The 17,249-nt window shown below is 38.8% G+C and overlaps 1 protein-coding gene across 1 annotated transcript; it reads left to right on the forward strand.

Annotated features, from left to right (window-relative positions):
* The first annotated feature begins 776 nt into the window (after positions 1-776).
* LOC134538817 (endo-polygalacturonase-like) lies at positions 777-5,529 on the forward strand. The gene is made up of 2 exons (XM_063380323.1): positions 777-814; positions 1,363-5,529. The coding sequence occupies exons 1-2, from the start codon at positions 793-795 to the stop codon at positions 2,622-2,624; spliced, it is 1,284 nt and encodes a 427-aa protein (XP_063236393.1). The 5' UTR covers positions 777-792; the 3' UTR covers positions 2,625-5,529.
* The last annotated feature ends 11,720 nt before the right edge of the window (positions 5,530-17,249 follow it).

Below are 17,249 nucleotides of genomic sequence, written 5' to 3' on the forward strand. Positions count from 1 at the left end.
TTTCTTCTTTTATTTTCTGATATATCATTTGTATTTACTCGGTGCTACTGGATAATAACTAAACAAAAAGATATCCTGACCATACTGGCTTCACCTAACGTCTCCATCTTCACACTGGTTGCATTCCCACCATCTTTGTAGTACCAACCTATTCATAACAATACCATGTAGCTTAATTTCCTATAAGATTAAACATTTGTTTATATTGTTGTTCAGCACACCTGTGATTATTGTTTTAATTATTTGACAGTTGTTATGGTTTCAAATTAATGCTTGCTCATGGACATTTTTCATGACTAACCTTGTGAAATGCCTTGTCATAGCATTGAAATATAAAATTTGAACATATATTTTTTTTGAAATTCCCACTTTTACTTGCAAGTTTACACATGTGTAATTTCCCTGCTCCCTATTATATCAGCATAAAGTTGCTTGCTCCTTTGATTCAACTGTGTTTCCGCTGTTTTCGTTGCTCCTATTGGGATCCTCTGGTTCCCAGTAGGTTACACCCTGATAGTTCGCCTGATAGGTGTAAAAGTTGAATACTGCACGTAGTCACTGCTGCGTAACGCGCACTTGACCCACTTATATATATTTTTTTTCTTGATTTGCAACAGCAAAAATACTTTCTGCTATCTGATCTCTAACCTTGAAAACAAATGTTGTTGTTAGAACTGAGAAAAATGTAATCTGGCACTCCCACCTGCAAGCAAAGTGCACTTATCATCAATAAACTATCGTGACCATCGATAATGAACTGCATTTCCTCTGTTCGTTCTTTGTGCATATGACATGAGTGAATACAGCAGCTTGTGTAAGTATATTCAATTGTAAACTAACACTTTCCGTATTAATATGCAACCACGCTGTTTATGATTGTTTTGGCGTAATATATTTTATAATGAGTTGACATTTTACCAATATAATTAATTCTTGCATTGAATATTTTCTATACGTACAATTTTGTGTACAAAAGAATTTTAAAAAAAGGTTCATACAATAAATATTTGGAATCGCAATACTCAATTGAGATTCAGTTTTCATGGATAATATAAGCATAATAAAATATAAGTCATGGTTATGCTAATTTTACCAACACACCACATAATAACTAAGTATGGGTTAAAAACTGTCGATTCTCATCTCACCCACAGCTTGTGTGCATAACCCTGATATATACATTCAATATAATGTAACTGCACCAATAAAAATATTATTTCACCTAAACTACCAAAATTTTCTAAGCTGTATAGTTCTGTCTTCTCAACTCAAATATTGCCGATTTTTCCAAACATATGTGATTATATAAGAATGTCTTATTACTAATGTTAAATTATTAAAATGTAATAATATTATTTTTAGGTGGAAATTTCAACATGAAGCTAAAAAATTGTATAATAATCTTCACGATATTCACAATTTTTACCTTCATTGGTTTTGCAACTGCACAAGACCTACGAAATGTCTCGGAACCCAAAAATCCTCAGACCTGTGCCTCGCTGACAGCAAGTGGTTCAGAAGACACCAGAACCATACAAAAGGCTCTCGACTCCTGCGCCAAGGGAAAAGCGGTCGCACTGTCGTCTGGGGTATTCCATTCCGGTCCACTTGTGGTTCCTTCAGGTGTCAGTCTCTTGGTTGACGCTGGAGTGACCTTGAAGGCCCTCACGGACCCTGCGCTGTACGACCTGGGCTCGAAAAAGTGCGGCACTCTGGACGAGTACGGTCTCGGCTGCACGGCCTTCATCACGATAGCCAAGGCCAGCGGCAGTGGGATCTACGGCAAAGGCACAATCGATGGACAAGGAGACGTGGTTATGACTGGGAAAAACCAAACCTGGTGGGAGCTTGCTCATGTTGCAATGGTACAGGGTACCTATCAGAACAACCCAAGGCTCATACAGATAAACGACTCCACGGACATCACGTTGTACCAGATCACGCTGAAGAACTCTCCGTACTGGACGGTGTACATCACCAACACGAACGGCCTGACGGCGTGGGGGCTCACCATCCTGGCGCCGGCGAGCGCGCGGAACACAGACGGCATCGACCCCGTCGGCTCACAGAACGTCACCATCGCCCACTGCCATGTCAGCATCGGCGACGACAACGTGGGCATCTCGGCTGTGACCGCGCCGGCCAGACACATCTCCGTGGTCCACAACCACTTCGACCACGGGAATGGACTGTCCATCGGCAGCGGCACCGACCACGGGGTCAGCGACGTGTTTGTGTCCGGGTTGACCTTCAACGGCTCCAAGAACGGAGTGCACATCAAGACCAACACCTACCGAGGGGGGGTGGTGACCCGGGTCTCCTACGAGAACCTCTGCGTCTGCGGCGGTGTGAGATCGCCCATCCACGTGGAAATGAAGTACATGCACCAGACCGGGAATCTCGTGCCAGAGGTGTACAACATCAGCATCACCAACATGTGGGTGCTCACCAAGGGGAAGTACATATTCCGAGGTCTCAGTCGCTCCAACGAAGTTCGCTTGAACCTGACGGACGTGCACATTATGAAAGGTTCGACGTGGAAATCGAGATACGCTAAAATTAGCGGAGCTGTTGCGGATGATGCTGACACGAAGAAACAATGTGGATATTCGGGTAATGCATAGTTACGTTTTATTTAACTGTAAAATGTTGACTTGATGTAAGTTTTTGGACATACGCCATTGCTAAGCACTTTTTATGTGGGTTCAATATTTTTGTGTCGTCATCATTTGTTGGTTTTTTTTCGTTCTCGTAGTACATTTTTCTTTGTTTTTCTTTGTTTGTTGACCATATTCCTGTTACGAAATATTTTGTGGTGTTTATATCCTGTTGACAACAGCAATTTTTGCTTAATTTGTGTTTTTTGTCTTTTGGGTATTTTTATTTATTTATTTTTAGTTTTTAGTTTTCTTCTACAGAAAAGTGCTTGGCAATGGCGTATGTCCACTAACTTACATTATGGCATGCACTCCCATTGCACAAATGTTTCAAATATAATGTAAAATGTGTGCCGTAAATTAGGGATTTAGGCACATTTTATTTAAAATTTTGTAATCTTAAATTTTTTTTGGAATAATATATATTTTTTCATCTTATTTTCGTTACGGCCAGGCCCTCAGCCTCTGTTCTCAGGGGCGAGCTGTTTTTCTTTCCCAGCCTAATGCTAGCTTAGCATTCTGGCTAATATTTCTCCCGCCTCCAGGCACGTCGGGGGCCGGTAACTTTATTTCTCCACGTGACTACTTTTGCCTACAGCAGCTTGTGAAGCAGTGCTGAGCCCTGCTAACTCTGTCACGAATCGGTATAAGGTTTACTAGCAGCAAGACACGACAGGAGGATCCCGTGGGCCTTGTGTCCCACAGACCATGCGTTTTTTGAAGCCATCCCCCCCCTGCTCCCCCACCCTTTATTCTCAGAAGTGAAGCCAGGAGCGACGACCGCACAGGGACGTTAACCGAATTCAAGGCCATCTCAGGCTTGACAGCCGCAGAGACGATTCTGGACTTTAACGACATCTAGCGACGGCTGTGGTCACTAACGCCACTTGTGGGCGTCGGCAGCGCCCACACTACCGCGCTCGCGCGGAGGTAACGACAACCTTTCTCCTTCTTATGTCTCGGGCCACTAGGCGGCACCTCTGGTTACTCCATTACCCCCTAGCTTGACACTCTCGTCGGTCACTAGTCGATTAATTAGTACTTCTTCTCGCCACCAAAAGATAGCGCCTCAGTCGCGCAGTCACTCCAGTAAGATCTATTTTTTTTTTTTGCCAGACACCTTCGGGTGGGCTCGGTAATTTTCGGCTCAGAGCCTACCCCCCTTCCATTCTCTAGAGACCCCGTGCTTATTATATACTGACGATACCCCACTCTGAAGTGACTTCGGTGCGCGCCTCCTGACTGACTGGTAGGTACCGTTTGTAACTGCGAACTTCGGCGAATCATCGACATCGCATCGTATATTATGTAGTCTTCTCAGACTAGAGGGATGAAGTCCTATCTAAAATTAAGAGTAACCAGTCAGTAGTTTAGTTAAAAGGAGAGAAACTTAGTATTTTTTTATATTTATTTTTTTAATTAATCATGAAGACTTCCGTGTATACCGCGAATCATGGTTCGGGTTTTCGGAGACGAGACGCCCTCTCCTGAGCGCCAGGAGCAACACCCTGTTTTGGTAAGTCTTGACATCATCCCCCCTTTAATTTCCCTCTATTGGCCTTTTGCGCCATTTAAGTACTTATACTGTCTGGAAACAGGTCTGATTCTTTTGAATTTGGACATCTGTTTCAGACAGGGTTCCAATTTTGGGGCAACCAAAATCCTCTGCCAGAACCTCTGGAATCGGATCCTGAGCATAATCCATCATCTTTAGGCCTACTACCTCGATCACCATCTACCTACAGCCCCGGGTGATACCCGCATAATTCTATCATTTTATTCACGAACTCAAAAATAGTGTGACCCAGTTAAGACAGCGGACAGTTAAAGCAGTTTGAAAAGAGGAAATTTATATAATGTTTTGCAAGGACTATACTTACAACCATTAAAGTTACCGATGTTAATTTCATTCATGTTTTTAAATATTGTAATTTTTGTTATACATTCAGGGCCGGCCCTCTCGTAAATAACGTTAAGGAATATCATATAATAAGTGTAATTGTGAGGAATTTATGTTACATCACTTATCAATGAAAAACAGATGTTACAAAGGAATATTTAATCTATAAAAAAAAGAACAATGATTAATAAAATAAGGAAGTATATAGACGTAACTGTTGTTTTTATTTAATTAATCTATAATAATGATCCCTTTTTCTCCCTAGTGTTCGTAGGGAGTCTCTAAATTTGCTTTGTTTACTCCTAGTGTCGCCTCTGTTGTTGACTTTTTATAGTTATTAATTGAGGGCCCCAGTATTCAGAGTTTCCAAATCTTTTTACCTTCTTATTTAATTATTCTTTAAGACACTTGGGGTATTACAAAATGGTAGCAGAGCGTGGTTACGATCCACGGACCTCTGGGTTATGGGCCCAGCACGCTTCCAAGGTCACCTACACTTGGCCTATTTCCGAAATCATTGCGCACCCCTCTCACCCCACCCAACCAATGTACCTTCCACCAAACATGGCGGGAATGTTTAACCCATACCTCCAGTTCCAGTCAGCATTTTCATCCTTCCAGACCACCCCAGAACTCCACACTCCCTTTGCGGCCGTTGGCACGCAAATCTCACCCCTACCTCAGGTAAGTGCATCTAGCACCGCGAGTTCACTTGCACAGTCCACCGCCATGACAGCTATTCCCCAACCTGACCTACAAATTCCCCAAGTCAGTCCTTCAACCTCGTACCTCCCTCTGGCACTTACAGCACAAATGTTGAGTAAGAAAATTATTAGTCAGAATGTAAAGAAAAAAATATAACTAAAAAAAAGGACTTGAACTCATTCAGATTATATTATTTAATATTTTCAAAAAATGGAATTTTTCACGTAATTATTTAAAGTGGCTGTTAATTAAACATAGATATCATTACAGTAAAATCAAATTATGTCCTTTTTTAGTTTTGATATATCACTACGTAAATATTTGTAATTTTTTATAATTGAGTGGATTATAAATTATAATAATTAATATTTTTTAGTCTTCCTGTTTATATGGACGAAATATTGTCATAAAAATTCAAGAAATGTTTATTATGGTTAAGCTTGTTTTCAAAAAAAAATATTTTAAGAATATTTTGTATAGTTAAGTTTCGAGAAGCACTAAATAAAAGTTTTTCTCCATTTTTATATTTTTTAAGGGGAGAACCTATTTTTAGGATCTCCCAATTAATATCACCGTGCGAATTTGATTCATAATAATTTGAATGTTTTTGATAAACATAAATTATGGCAAGTTTATTTGTTGTATCTTTATTTTAAAAACTTTAAAACTGTTTGCCTTAGCTTGCCAGTAGTAAGATAATGAAATAATATTTTTCTAGTAAAGCATTTAAGGAAGTAAATTGCTGATTCTATATATGATTATCAAGTAACGTAATTAACGTTTACGAAGTTTCTGTGACGTCATTTAATTTCACAAATTAAAAGGAACCTTTAAAATTATGTTTAAAAATGTATATTAATAATGTTTGTATGTATGCTACAATTGTTATAAATTTTTTATGTTTATTGGTGTCATGAAAAGTAATCTTCAATAGCAGCAGTGTTAAAATATAAACCTCTTAAGTATTAACATCATACTGTTAAATATTACACATGTTTTTTAAAAGGTAAGAGAAACAAATAAATAAAAGTTAAATATTCATTTTTCGAGTACAATATGTTAGAAAATTTATTTCATACAAATACACACGAGAAATGGAATTATGTAAAAAAAAACTCCTATACTGAATGTTATTCAATATATTTCAGTAATATCTTAAAATGGCAAATTCCGATTCAGTATTCTTTAATAATTCTAACAGGTTGTTCAGGAAATAACCAGAGGATATCCTCATTTTTGAAAGCTTGAATTTTTAAATGTCTGGTTTTTAGTGAATTTGGACTAGTTGCACTAAAGTATCAAACAAACATGAATTGTAAACAAAATATATTTCTTAAAGATGATGATAATGAAACATTTCTGGGAAAATAACGTGTCCAGTGATGAGAAATGTCTTATCACTTAAAACAAAACTTAAAAAACCAACCAAAGAGTTTTATACTTGCAGAAATATATTTTTTAAAAATTACGAACAAAATAACTAGGATGAATGCAATGATTCAAAACATTTGAAACACAAATTCCCCCCCTCTCCTTCTAAAAATATATAAAACTATGAGCAAACAATAAATGTATGAGTTAGTACATAACTTTGAAAAAAGTAACTGAAATAGTTTGTGGTTAACAGTGCAATCCCAACGATACGTAATATTCAGCGTCTAATGAAAAAAAGCTTCATAACGACAAGTGATCCAAAGTGGAACAACTTTCTTAAAACTATGATTTAAACAGTTTGGAGAACAGACTTGACTATGCAAGCGCCTTTCATGGACACGGGCTGTGATGCACCAGTTTCTGACTAGAGATAAGTGAGTTGTTACGGCACTGTGGTGGTCTCCAGTAACATAGATCAGTCACTGAACAACGGAAGGTTTCCTAGAACCTCCTCTAAGCGTAGCGAGAGAGAGAGAGAGAGAGAGAGAGAGAGAGAATTGCGCAGACTTCTGGAAAACAATGACATCACAATGCGGTAATCTGTGATGAGGCGGGTATAGATAGAGGTAGTTCCCAAGGACAGAGGAGGGGGGGAAACTTCTACATTGTATTCCCTTATCTTCTACAAACTGGTTGGGAACGCAGTAGTTCCAGTACCTAGCATGGCCGATCGTTACTGGACCATGTAAATGTCTGTCTACGCACAGAGGAAAAGGGTTGTTTGAATCAAACAAATATTTGTTTATATATGTCGAAACAAATATTTACTTGGTGGAACAAAATATTTTGTTAGCTTAGCCAAACTCGGTAAGTAACAAAAATGGTTTGTTACACCTAACCAAATATACATTTGAGTTGACAAAATCATTTTGTTGGGTCAACAGAATCTTTCCTGCTACAAAATATTTTTGTTTTAATTAACAAAATATACAAAATATATTTATTTCGCCATATACAAACAAATATTTTGTTGAGGCAAACAAACCTTTCTCTCAGTGCGCCAACACGAACACACGATAATATGCCTTAAGTCGGCCTGGATTCACCTGGTCATGCACGTATGCACGTAAGGGCTAGTTGTCCATGCATGTGTCAGAAGTGTGTTTATGGAACAGCTCGCATAGCTTCACACTACACGCCACACCCGAGGTTAATTATGACACTTGCATTACAACACATTAACCAGCCTATAACAGCTCAGACATCACGACACTAAAACACACCAGTTAGACGATCTAACTACTAGTTGGGGAAAGTATTCTTTCCTCTCTTCGCCATACACCAATACCAATAGCATTACACAATCAAATATTCTGCCCCCGGTAGGGGAAACAAGGGAGTAAGTTAGAGCGACACAAGAAAACTGTGTCGTTAGAGTAGCAAATTTTACTAACACGAACAAATAATGCAAGAGAACAATAAACATGTTAATACGGGACACTCAACTTGTCTCTAATATGATTATTCTTTCTAGGACTTGTCCCGCTTGAATATGCTTTCTGACTGTCAACACAGAAATAGGACATATGTCAACAATTAGTATATTACACATAAAATGACAGCGTATTAAAATGTTACAAGATAATAGAAAATCTCTGAAGTTCTTAAGCTCGCTTTCCTCTAAGCACCAATAGCTAGTCACAAAGATAAATATATATTTAAGAAAAATTACAAAAGAATATTAAGTCTTGGTTTTTCCGAAAATATTATTATGTTTTCAGAGTCTTAAGAAAAATTACAAAAGAACATTACGTTTTGGTTCTCCCAAAATATATTATATATTAAAAATATAATTTTGTTTTAAAAGTCTTAAGTTAAAATTTCTTGTTGCTTACATCAAAATGCACGTGTAGCAGACCCCTGGTGGTAGCGGGTCCAGTACGGCCGGACACTCCCCCAACTTGGGTCGTCTTGTCCCGGGCGTCGCACAATAAATTAGTATCGCTGTTTCAAGAATTTATTTTCGTTTACATTTGGCCCTGAAAAATATTCATGTTCACACAATAGTCTAAACAGATTTTTCTACTATCTCTTTTTGTCAATTATTAATTTCTCTGCGCTTAAATTACTCCTAGGCAAAGAGTAAAACTACTTTAAAATAATAAACACAACACACTTCTCACCCTCAGTTCATTTCTTTATTTAATTTACTTCCATCTGTTAGAATACAAAAAAACGGACTTTTCCTCCCTACATCTTATGTCTCTGTGGCTTTCTTTCTCCTTAATTATTATTTCCTTATTTTCCTCTTCAAATGATCAGTTACTCTGCTCTTCAAACATTTCTCAGTTTCCTTTGAACATCACCAAGATATCAAAACACCTATGCTCTTCTTATGGGCCTTGAACCCAACAAAAGCAATTATCTAAATAACCCTGCGGCGGAATTGGATATGATACTCATCCCCGTGGTGCCTATCTCCTTCTGCCTTTTTGGCACACACTCCCTCTTCTGAACCTTAACACTGCAGTCATTGCAAAATTAGAAAAGTACCCCACGCTATTAATTATTTAAGTTATTCATGATCATTTTCTTACATCCAGCTTTATTTGCTGTGGAGATACGAGTTATTGACGTGACAACGTCTAATAAATCGATGAACGCCATCTGCACGCACAAAAAAGGATGACTCGTTGCCCCGTTACGCTCGTTGTCCCGTTATGCTCATTGTCCCGTTACGCTCATTGTACGCTTGCGCCGCATCTATCTCTATTCCACTCGATTGGAACAACCATCGATTTGACTTTTTCGAGGCACATTCAACTTGAAACCCTCCCATTCGTTTCCTACTTTTCCTATCATCGTCCTATCCTTAACAGAATAACACAGATTGGAAGAAATTAAATAGCAAACATGTATAAAAGTTATAGTTAAAATAATCTCTCCGTTAAAGTAATAAACATATTTGAATTAATGAGTGCAAATAAAAGTAAATTTATCAATTAAATTGTAGATTTCATTTCACCCCTTCTTTGTATTCATACAAAATAGTGATAATTCACTAACACATTATTCAATTTTATTCATAAAAGTACGCAATCATTTCATCAATGTTTTGTTATGACGTTGTCACGTTAAACTATCGTCCATAAACCGACTTTACAGACAACCAATTTTTTATGATAAAACAAAACTTACCCCTTTTCACCCACTCAATGCTCGAATTTCAGAAAATTGGAAGGAAAAAAATTCTTACCTCTACATGCTTGTTGTTCAGTCTTATTTCCTTAAAATTAGATCTATTAGATTCGGAAGTATGCATTTGTTCTTTCAACCAAACTTAAACCTTTTACACGCCCTGAGAGTTAGAATCCTGCAAAAGTGGTAACATAATATGTATTGTATTATTTTAATATTCTTACCAAATAATTTTTGTCTAACTTAATGATTTTGGGAGGGATGATTTTTAAAACGAAATAAAATTTTCCCTTTTTCAACCCCTCGTCCCTAATTTAGTAAGAATAGTAAGAATAATAATCTACAAATTATTATTTTAATACTTTGCAAGTTTCTGCCCCTAGGTGATGTAAAAGAGTTTAAGTTTTGTTGAAAGAAAAAAAAAAGTTTATATTTTCGAATCACAAGATCTGAAGGTAAGAAATTAAGAATGAACAACAACCAATTATATAAAGTTACGATTTGCTTTTTTTTATTTTCCGGATTTCCACTATTAATAGTGTGAAAATGGGGTGAGTTTTTTATCGTAAAAAAACTCATACCTACATAGCAAATAAATCTGGATGTAAGTAACTAAGCATGAATAACTTTAAAAAAATTAATTAGGTAAGGAGCTTTTCCCATTTATCGATATTCGACCCCAAGGGGTACGTCATTTTTTATAGTAGTAAATCATTTCCAAGCAAATTAACATGAAGGCAAGAAACTGAGAAAGAGTAACGTACATTATATGATTTAATAGTATGTTTTTACCTTTACCATTTTCCTATATTCGAACGCAAAAAAGATGAAAAACGGTTAATTTTTTTTTACATTTATAAATTCGTATCTCAGAAACTTACAACGCAGAATGTAAGTTATGCGGTATGAAAGGGGTGGAATATCCTCTTGAGGCGTGCTTCACGTCTGACTCTCTCGAGCTGGTGTATTCAGTTTTTTTTTGCGTGATAACGTCTTATAAATCGATGAACGCCGGTTGCACGCACTAAAAATTGTCACGTTGCGCCTGAGCCGAGCGTGCAAGAACCGGCCAACCACCGTGCGAGAAATTCTTCCATAATATCAAACAGGTTAAATCGGGCTTTTACTAATTGTTCGTGATTATATTTAAACAAATTATTTAAATTAAATTTGCAAAAAAAAAACTGTAAATAATATTTGAAAAAAATAAAAGTATGCAATTTCTCATCAATGTTTTCTTATGACGTTATCACGTAAAATTATCGCCCGTAAACCGACTTTACAGACAACCACCCCTTTTTAACTTCTTTTGGTTTGATTAATTAATCGAGTTTGGAGCGGGATATATATTTTTTTTTCCTTCGCGTCTGAGCGTACCGGTATATTCGCGATTCGGTGGTCAGCGTACCGGAACTATCGGCCCTGGTGTTTTGTTTGGTTTCCACGCCGCTGCACGGCGCCACCGGAGCTACGGGCTTCAACTGCAGCTGCGCGCAGACTCAGGAGGATGTGGCCGAGGTGTGGACATCAGGGGTTACGGTCTGCCCGCGACTCTGCACTCTACACTCTACACTCTGCACTCTGCACTCTACACTCTACAGCGGAGAAGTAGAGCTCGCCCGGCGGAGCAGTCGCCGCGTCGTGACAAGTAAGCAATGACCTTTGGTTGGGTCGTTACCACAACGCCGAACGTGCAATAACGCCGAACGCCAAATTGACCGCAACGCTGACAGCTAGAAAACTGCTGTGTACCACAACGCCGAAAAAAGTTGCTGCGGGGGGGGGGGGGGGGAGGGGGGCACAGGAGCAAAATGAAAAACAACTGAATGAATTTGTGTGATTTTCTTAAATGTATCTTTAACGCCGAATTACCACAACCTAACCTAACCTAACCTAACCTAACCTAACCTAACCTAACCTAACCTAACCTAACCTAACCTAACCTAACCTAACCTAACCTAACCTAACCTAACCTAACCTAACCTAACCTAACCTAACCTAACCTAACCTAACCTAACCTAACCTAACCTAACCTAACCTAACCTAACCTAACCTAACCTAACCTAACCTAACCTAACCTAACCTAACCTAACCTAACCTAACCTAACCTAACCTAACCTAACCTAACCTAACCTAACCTAACCTAACCTAACCTAACCTAACCTAACCTAACCTAACCTAACCTAACCTAACCTAACCTAACCTAACCTAACCTAACCTAACCTAACCTAACCTAACCTAACCTAACCTAACCTAACCTAACCTAACCTAACCTAACCTAACCTAACCTAACCTAACCTAACCTAACCTAACCTAACCTAACCTAACCTAACCTAACCTAACCTAACCTAACCTAACCTAACCTAACCTAACCTAACCTAACCTAACCTAACCTAACCTAACCTAACCTAACCTAACCTAACCTAACCTAACCTAACCTAACCTAACCTAACCTAACCTAACCTAACCTAACCTAACCTAACCTAACCTAACCTAACCTAACCTAACCTAACCTAACCTAACCTAACCTAACCTAACCTAACCTAACCTAACCTAACCTAACCTAACCTAACCTAACCTAACCTAACCTAACCTAACCTAACCTAACCTAACCTAACCTAACCTAACCTAACCTAACCTAACCTAACCTAACCTAACCTAACCTAACCTAACCTAACCTAACCTAACCTAACCTAACCTAACCTAACCTAACCTAACCTAACCTAACCTAACCTAACCTAACCTAACCTAACCTAACCTAACCTAACCTAACCTAACCTAACCTAACCTAACCTAACCTAACCTAACCTAACCTAACCTAACCTAACCTAACCTAACCTAACCTAACCTAACCTAACCTAACCTAACCTAACCTAACCTAACCTAACCTAACCTAACCTAACCTAACCTAACCTAACCTAACCTAACCTAACCTAACCTAACCTAACCTAACCTAACCTAACCTAACCTAACCTAACCTAACCTAACCTAACCTAACCTAACCTAACCTAACCTAACCTAACCTAACCTAACCTAACCTAACCTAACCTAACCTAACCTAACCTAACCTAACCTAACCTAACCTAACCTAACCTAACCTAACCTAACCTAACCTAACCTAACCTAACCTAACCTAACCTAACCTAACCTAACCTAACCTAACCTAACCTAACCTAACCTAACCTAACCTAACCTAACCTAACCTAACCTAACCTAACCTAACCTAACCTAACCTAACCTAACCTAACCTAACCTAACCTAACCTAACCTAACCTAACCTAACCTAACCTAACCTAACCTAACCTAACCTAACCTAACCTAACCTAACCTAACCTAACCTAACCTAACCTAACCTAACCTAACCTAACCTAACCTAACCTAACCTAACCTAACCTAACCTAACCTAACCTAACCTAACCTAACCTAACCTAACCTAACCTAACCTAACCTAACCTAACCTAACCTAACCTAACCTAACCTAACCTAACCTAACCTAACCTAACCTAACCTAACCTAACCTAACCTAACCTAACCTAACCTAACCTAACCTAACCTAACCTAACCTAACCTAACCTAACCTAACCTAACCTAACCTAACCTAACCTAACCTAACCTAACCTAACCTAACCTAACCTAACCTAACCTAACCTAACCTAACCTAACCTAACCTAACCTAACCTAACCTAACCTAACCTAACCTAACCTAACCTAACCTAACCTAACCTAACCTAACCTAACCTAACCTAACCTAACCTAACCTAACCTAACCTAACCTAACCTAACCTAACCTAACCTAACCTAACCTAACCTAACCTAACCTAACCTAACCTAACCTAACCTAACCTAACCTAACCTAACCTAACCTAACCTAACCTAACCTAACCTAACCTAACCTAACCTAACCTAACCTAACCTAACCTAACCTAACCTAACCTAACCTAACCTAACCTAACCTAACCTAACCTAACCTAACCTAACCTAACCTAACCTAACCTAACCTAACCTAACCTAACCTAACCTAACCTAACCTAACCTAACCTAACCTAACCTAACCTAACCTAACCTAACCTAACCTAACCTAACCTAACCTAACCTAACCTAACCTAACCTAACCTAACCTAACCTAACCTAACCTAACCTAACCTAACCTAACCTAACCTAACCTAACCTAACCTAACCTAACCTAACCTAACCTAACCTAACCTAACCTAACCTAACCTAACCTAACCTAACCTAACCTAACCTAACCTAACCTAACCTAACCTAACCTAACCTAACCTAACCTAACCTAACCTAACCTAACCTAACCTAACCTAACCTAACCTAACCTAACCTAACCTAACCTAACCTAACCTAACCTAACCTAACCTAACCTAACCTAACCTAACCTAACCTAACCTAACCTAACCTAACCTAACCTAACCTAACCTAACCTAACCTAACCTAACCTAACCTAACCTAACCTAACCTAACCTAACCTAACCTAACCTAACCTAACCTAACCTAACCTAACCTAACCTAACCTAACCTAACCTAAACCAAACCTTCGTGGCAGTCCTGCAATGATATTTTTCGGCGTTGTGGTACACAGCAGTGTTCTAGCTGTCGGTGTTTGAAGTCAATTTGGCATTCGGCGTTATGGTTTTCGGCGTTATTGTACTTTCGGCGTTGTGGTGCGTCTCCCCTTGGGTTGTGTTGTGGCTGGATTTAACCACGCCTCACGTTCGTCGGTTTAACTTGACCGTTTCCCGTCCGCCAGCCCGCTTTTCCGGGCCGTGGCCTTGGCTTGTCGCAATAAGGTGCAGCCAAACTGTTGTAGCAGGTGTGGCGTTTTCGAAACGGCTTTTTTTCGACTTTCGTTTTAATGCTCTTTGAACCTATCAAGCAGATTCTGGCGTTTGTAAAAAAATTTGAAGTGTACACTTCTTAAACAGCTTTGAGCGATTTTTGGTAGGGGCAAAACTCTAGGGTTTCGTCACCGACATGCTAGTGACGTGTTGCGCCAGACTGGCGAATCGCAGCGGCCTGTGTACATGTACACGCATATATACACTAATACATTGTATATACTCGACTGTATCATGTGCGTGTTGGACTCTTTTTTTTTGGATGGGTAAAATCTTGAGTTCGCAACACCGACATGCTGTAGTAGCAGTACGTGAAGTTAATTTGACCGCGTGAATACATGACCTAGGTCTGACATCACTGGTAAGTCATAGCTAGGTAATGAATTTTTACGTAATTTTTACATACCACTGACATTTGTTGTGACTAAAAAATGATGTAAGGATAAATGATATCATGCTGACATCGTACTGATATAATACCAAAATCATTTTCTTACGCACATTTGACGTAGAAATGATGTCATTTTACACATTTAAAAACAAAGATTTAATTTTTCACTTTTGTTGACAGTCCCCATGACTGGCTATTTATATTTTTCCTGCTTACAGTACGGTTGGACATAAATATCTTTGCACATTGCCAGGTGTTTTGGTTTCTTTTTGTGCGACCGGTACGCTTTATAGCTTCGTGAGCTGTAGCCATCGACTTCGTTAGCCCTTATGAAGTATAATTTGCGTATTTGTAAGCTCTGGTGTTAAAGAAGAGCACTTGAAATTGACTTTGGATTCGGCAAAGATGATTGGTTGCGCTATATGTGCATTCCGCGACAGACATTCACGCGATTGTTGAGACGTTCGCTCGTGTTTATTTTGTGAAATGTCTGCGTGGTAACAGTATGCTACCGTTATTTTCGCTGCACATTAACTATGAATGTTTTTGGGCTTGACTATGCAAGAAAAAATTCTCTTTCTCAAAGCCTACAGGCGTATGTGGATTTAAAATTACCTATTTGTGGCCCCCGGGCCACATTTATGCGTATTTATTTTTTTTGCTGTTATTGATTTTACGCTTTATTCCCATTTTATAGAATTCTTTTAAATTTTGTAAAATCTTAGTTATTGTATTTTTGGTTGATTATTTAATGATTGTGATTATTTTATTTTATAGTTATATTTTGGTTTGAGTTCGTTCTAATTTTATTGCTAATCAATATATATATATATCGATTGTGTTTCTATGGCCGGCTACTGGGAGCGCGAATTCGATTAAGCGATGACGTCATGAGCGCCCGAGTGCCGGCGGGGGCGGAGTGAACTGAGCGCCGAGGGCTGTTGGTGTTTGGAGTCGCCGCGACCGGACGTGTGTCGCGAGGCAAGCTGAACGGCTTTTCGACTCTGCACCGGCCAGCCCTTGCCGGGGCCTGCTGAGATAGAGCCTTGCCTTACCCGGAGGCGTGTTCAGCGGAGAGATATTCAAGATTTACGCTAAGGTAAAGAGGCGACACATAGCTTTGGCTGTAGCGGGTTGTGGATGAAGAATATGTTATTAAAAAGAAGCATAGCTTTGCAAGTTGAACTTATTTACGAACCACGTATTACGTTGGAAGCTTACTGGTTAGACCCTCCCATTTGTTAAAATGGGTCAACGCTACTTTGCTTGACTTTGATCAATGTGGAGTGCATCAAAAGTTTTGTAGGAATTCACGTCATTACCTCAAGAGATTAATAATTTAAATTTTGTTTACCTGCGTGTTTTGTCCTCGGAACTAAAACATTTTCACTGAAGCCTCCTCGCCCAGACTATGTGATATTTTCCTTGGCACATTTGACTGAGCTATATAAATGCATTTTCTGAAGGTCATGGTTATCATCTGTTCCTTTATAAGAAGCAAGACGTGCAAGTATTGATGGACGTGCGCGTCTATAAATCCGGCTCCCAGTAGGACTTTTTTTTAAACTTTCATAATTAATTTTTTTTATTTATATAGTATTTTTATGGTATTAGTATCATCTGATTTTTAGCATAAAGTCTTGTATATATTGTAATATATCTTAAGGGGCCCGCCTCGTCAGGGGTGTATGTGTGTTAGTGAGGCGGGATGATAAGCGCGACGCTCGCTGGTGCTTCTAGCGCGGTATCGCCTCTGGACTGGCGCGCAGTCTTCTCGTCGTCACAGGATAACTGTGAAATTTGAGCGGTGACCATAACATTATATGGCGGAGAAATGAGGATAAATGTGTTATGCAAGCCCCTTAAGTGCTTTCAAGAATCTGTACGGATTGTTTTATACCTAAAAATTACTCTGAAAACACGCGTTTTAGGCACTTTAACGCTTCTAAAAATACAGTTTAAAAACTTAATCCGAAATTAAAAGTACTTTTCGGTCCTCAGCGAACTCTTAAATGCTATTCGTAAATAGGCCCTACTCGGATATCTTGAGTAGTTTTGAAATAGCGTTGTTTTTCCTGAAGCTCTGCACACCGTATGTGTGCCCAGGTAAGCGGGCCCCTTAATAGGTTGAGGTAATCGCCATGCAAAAGTGTTTAATATTTTTTGTTTATGAATGC

The sequence above is a fragment of the Bacillus rossius genome, chromosome 14 (genome assembly GCF_032445375.1).
Source record: "Bacillus rossius redtenbacheri isolate Brsri chromosome 14, Brsri_v3, whole genome shotgun sequence".
Lineage (NCBI taxonomy): Eukaryota > Metazoa > Arthropoda > Insecta > Phasmatodea > Bacillidae > Bacillus > Bacillus rossius.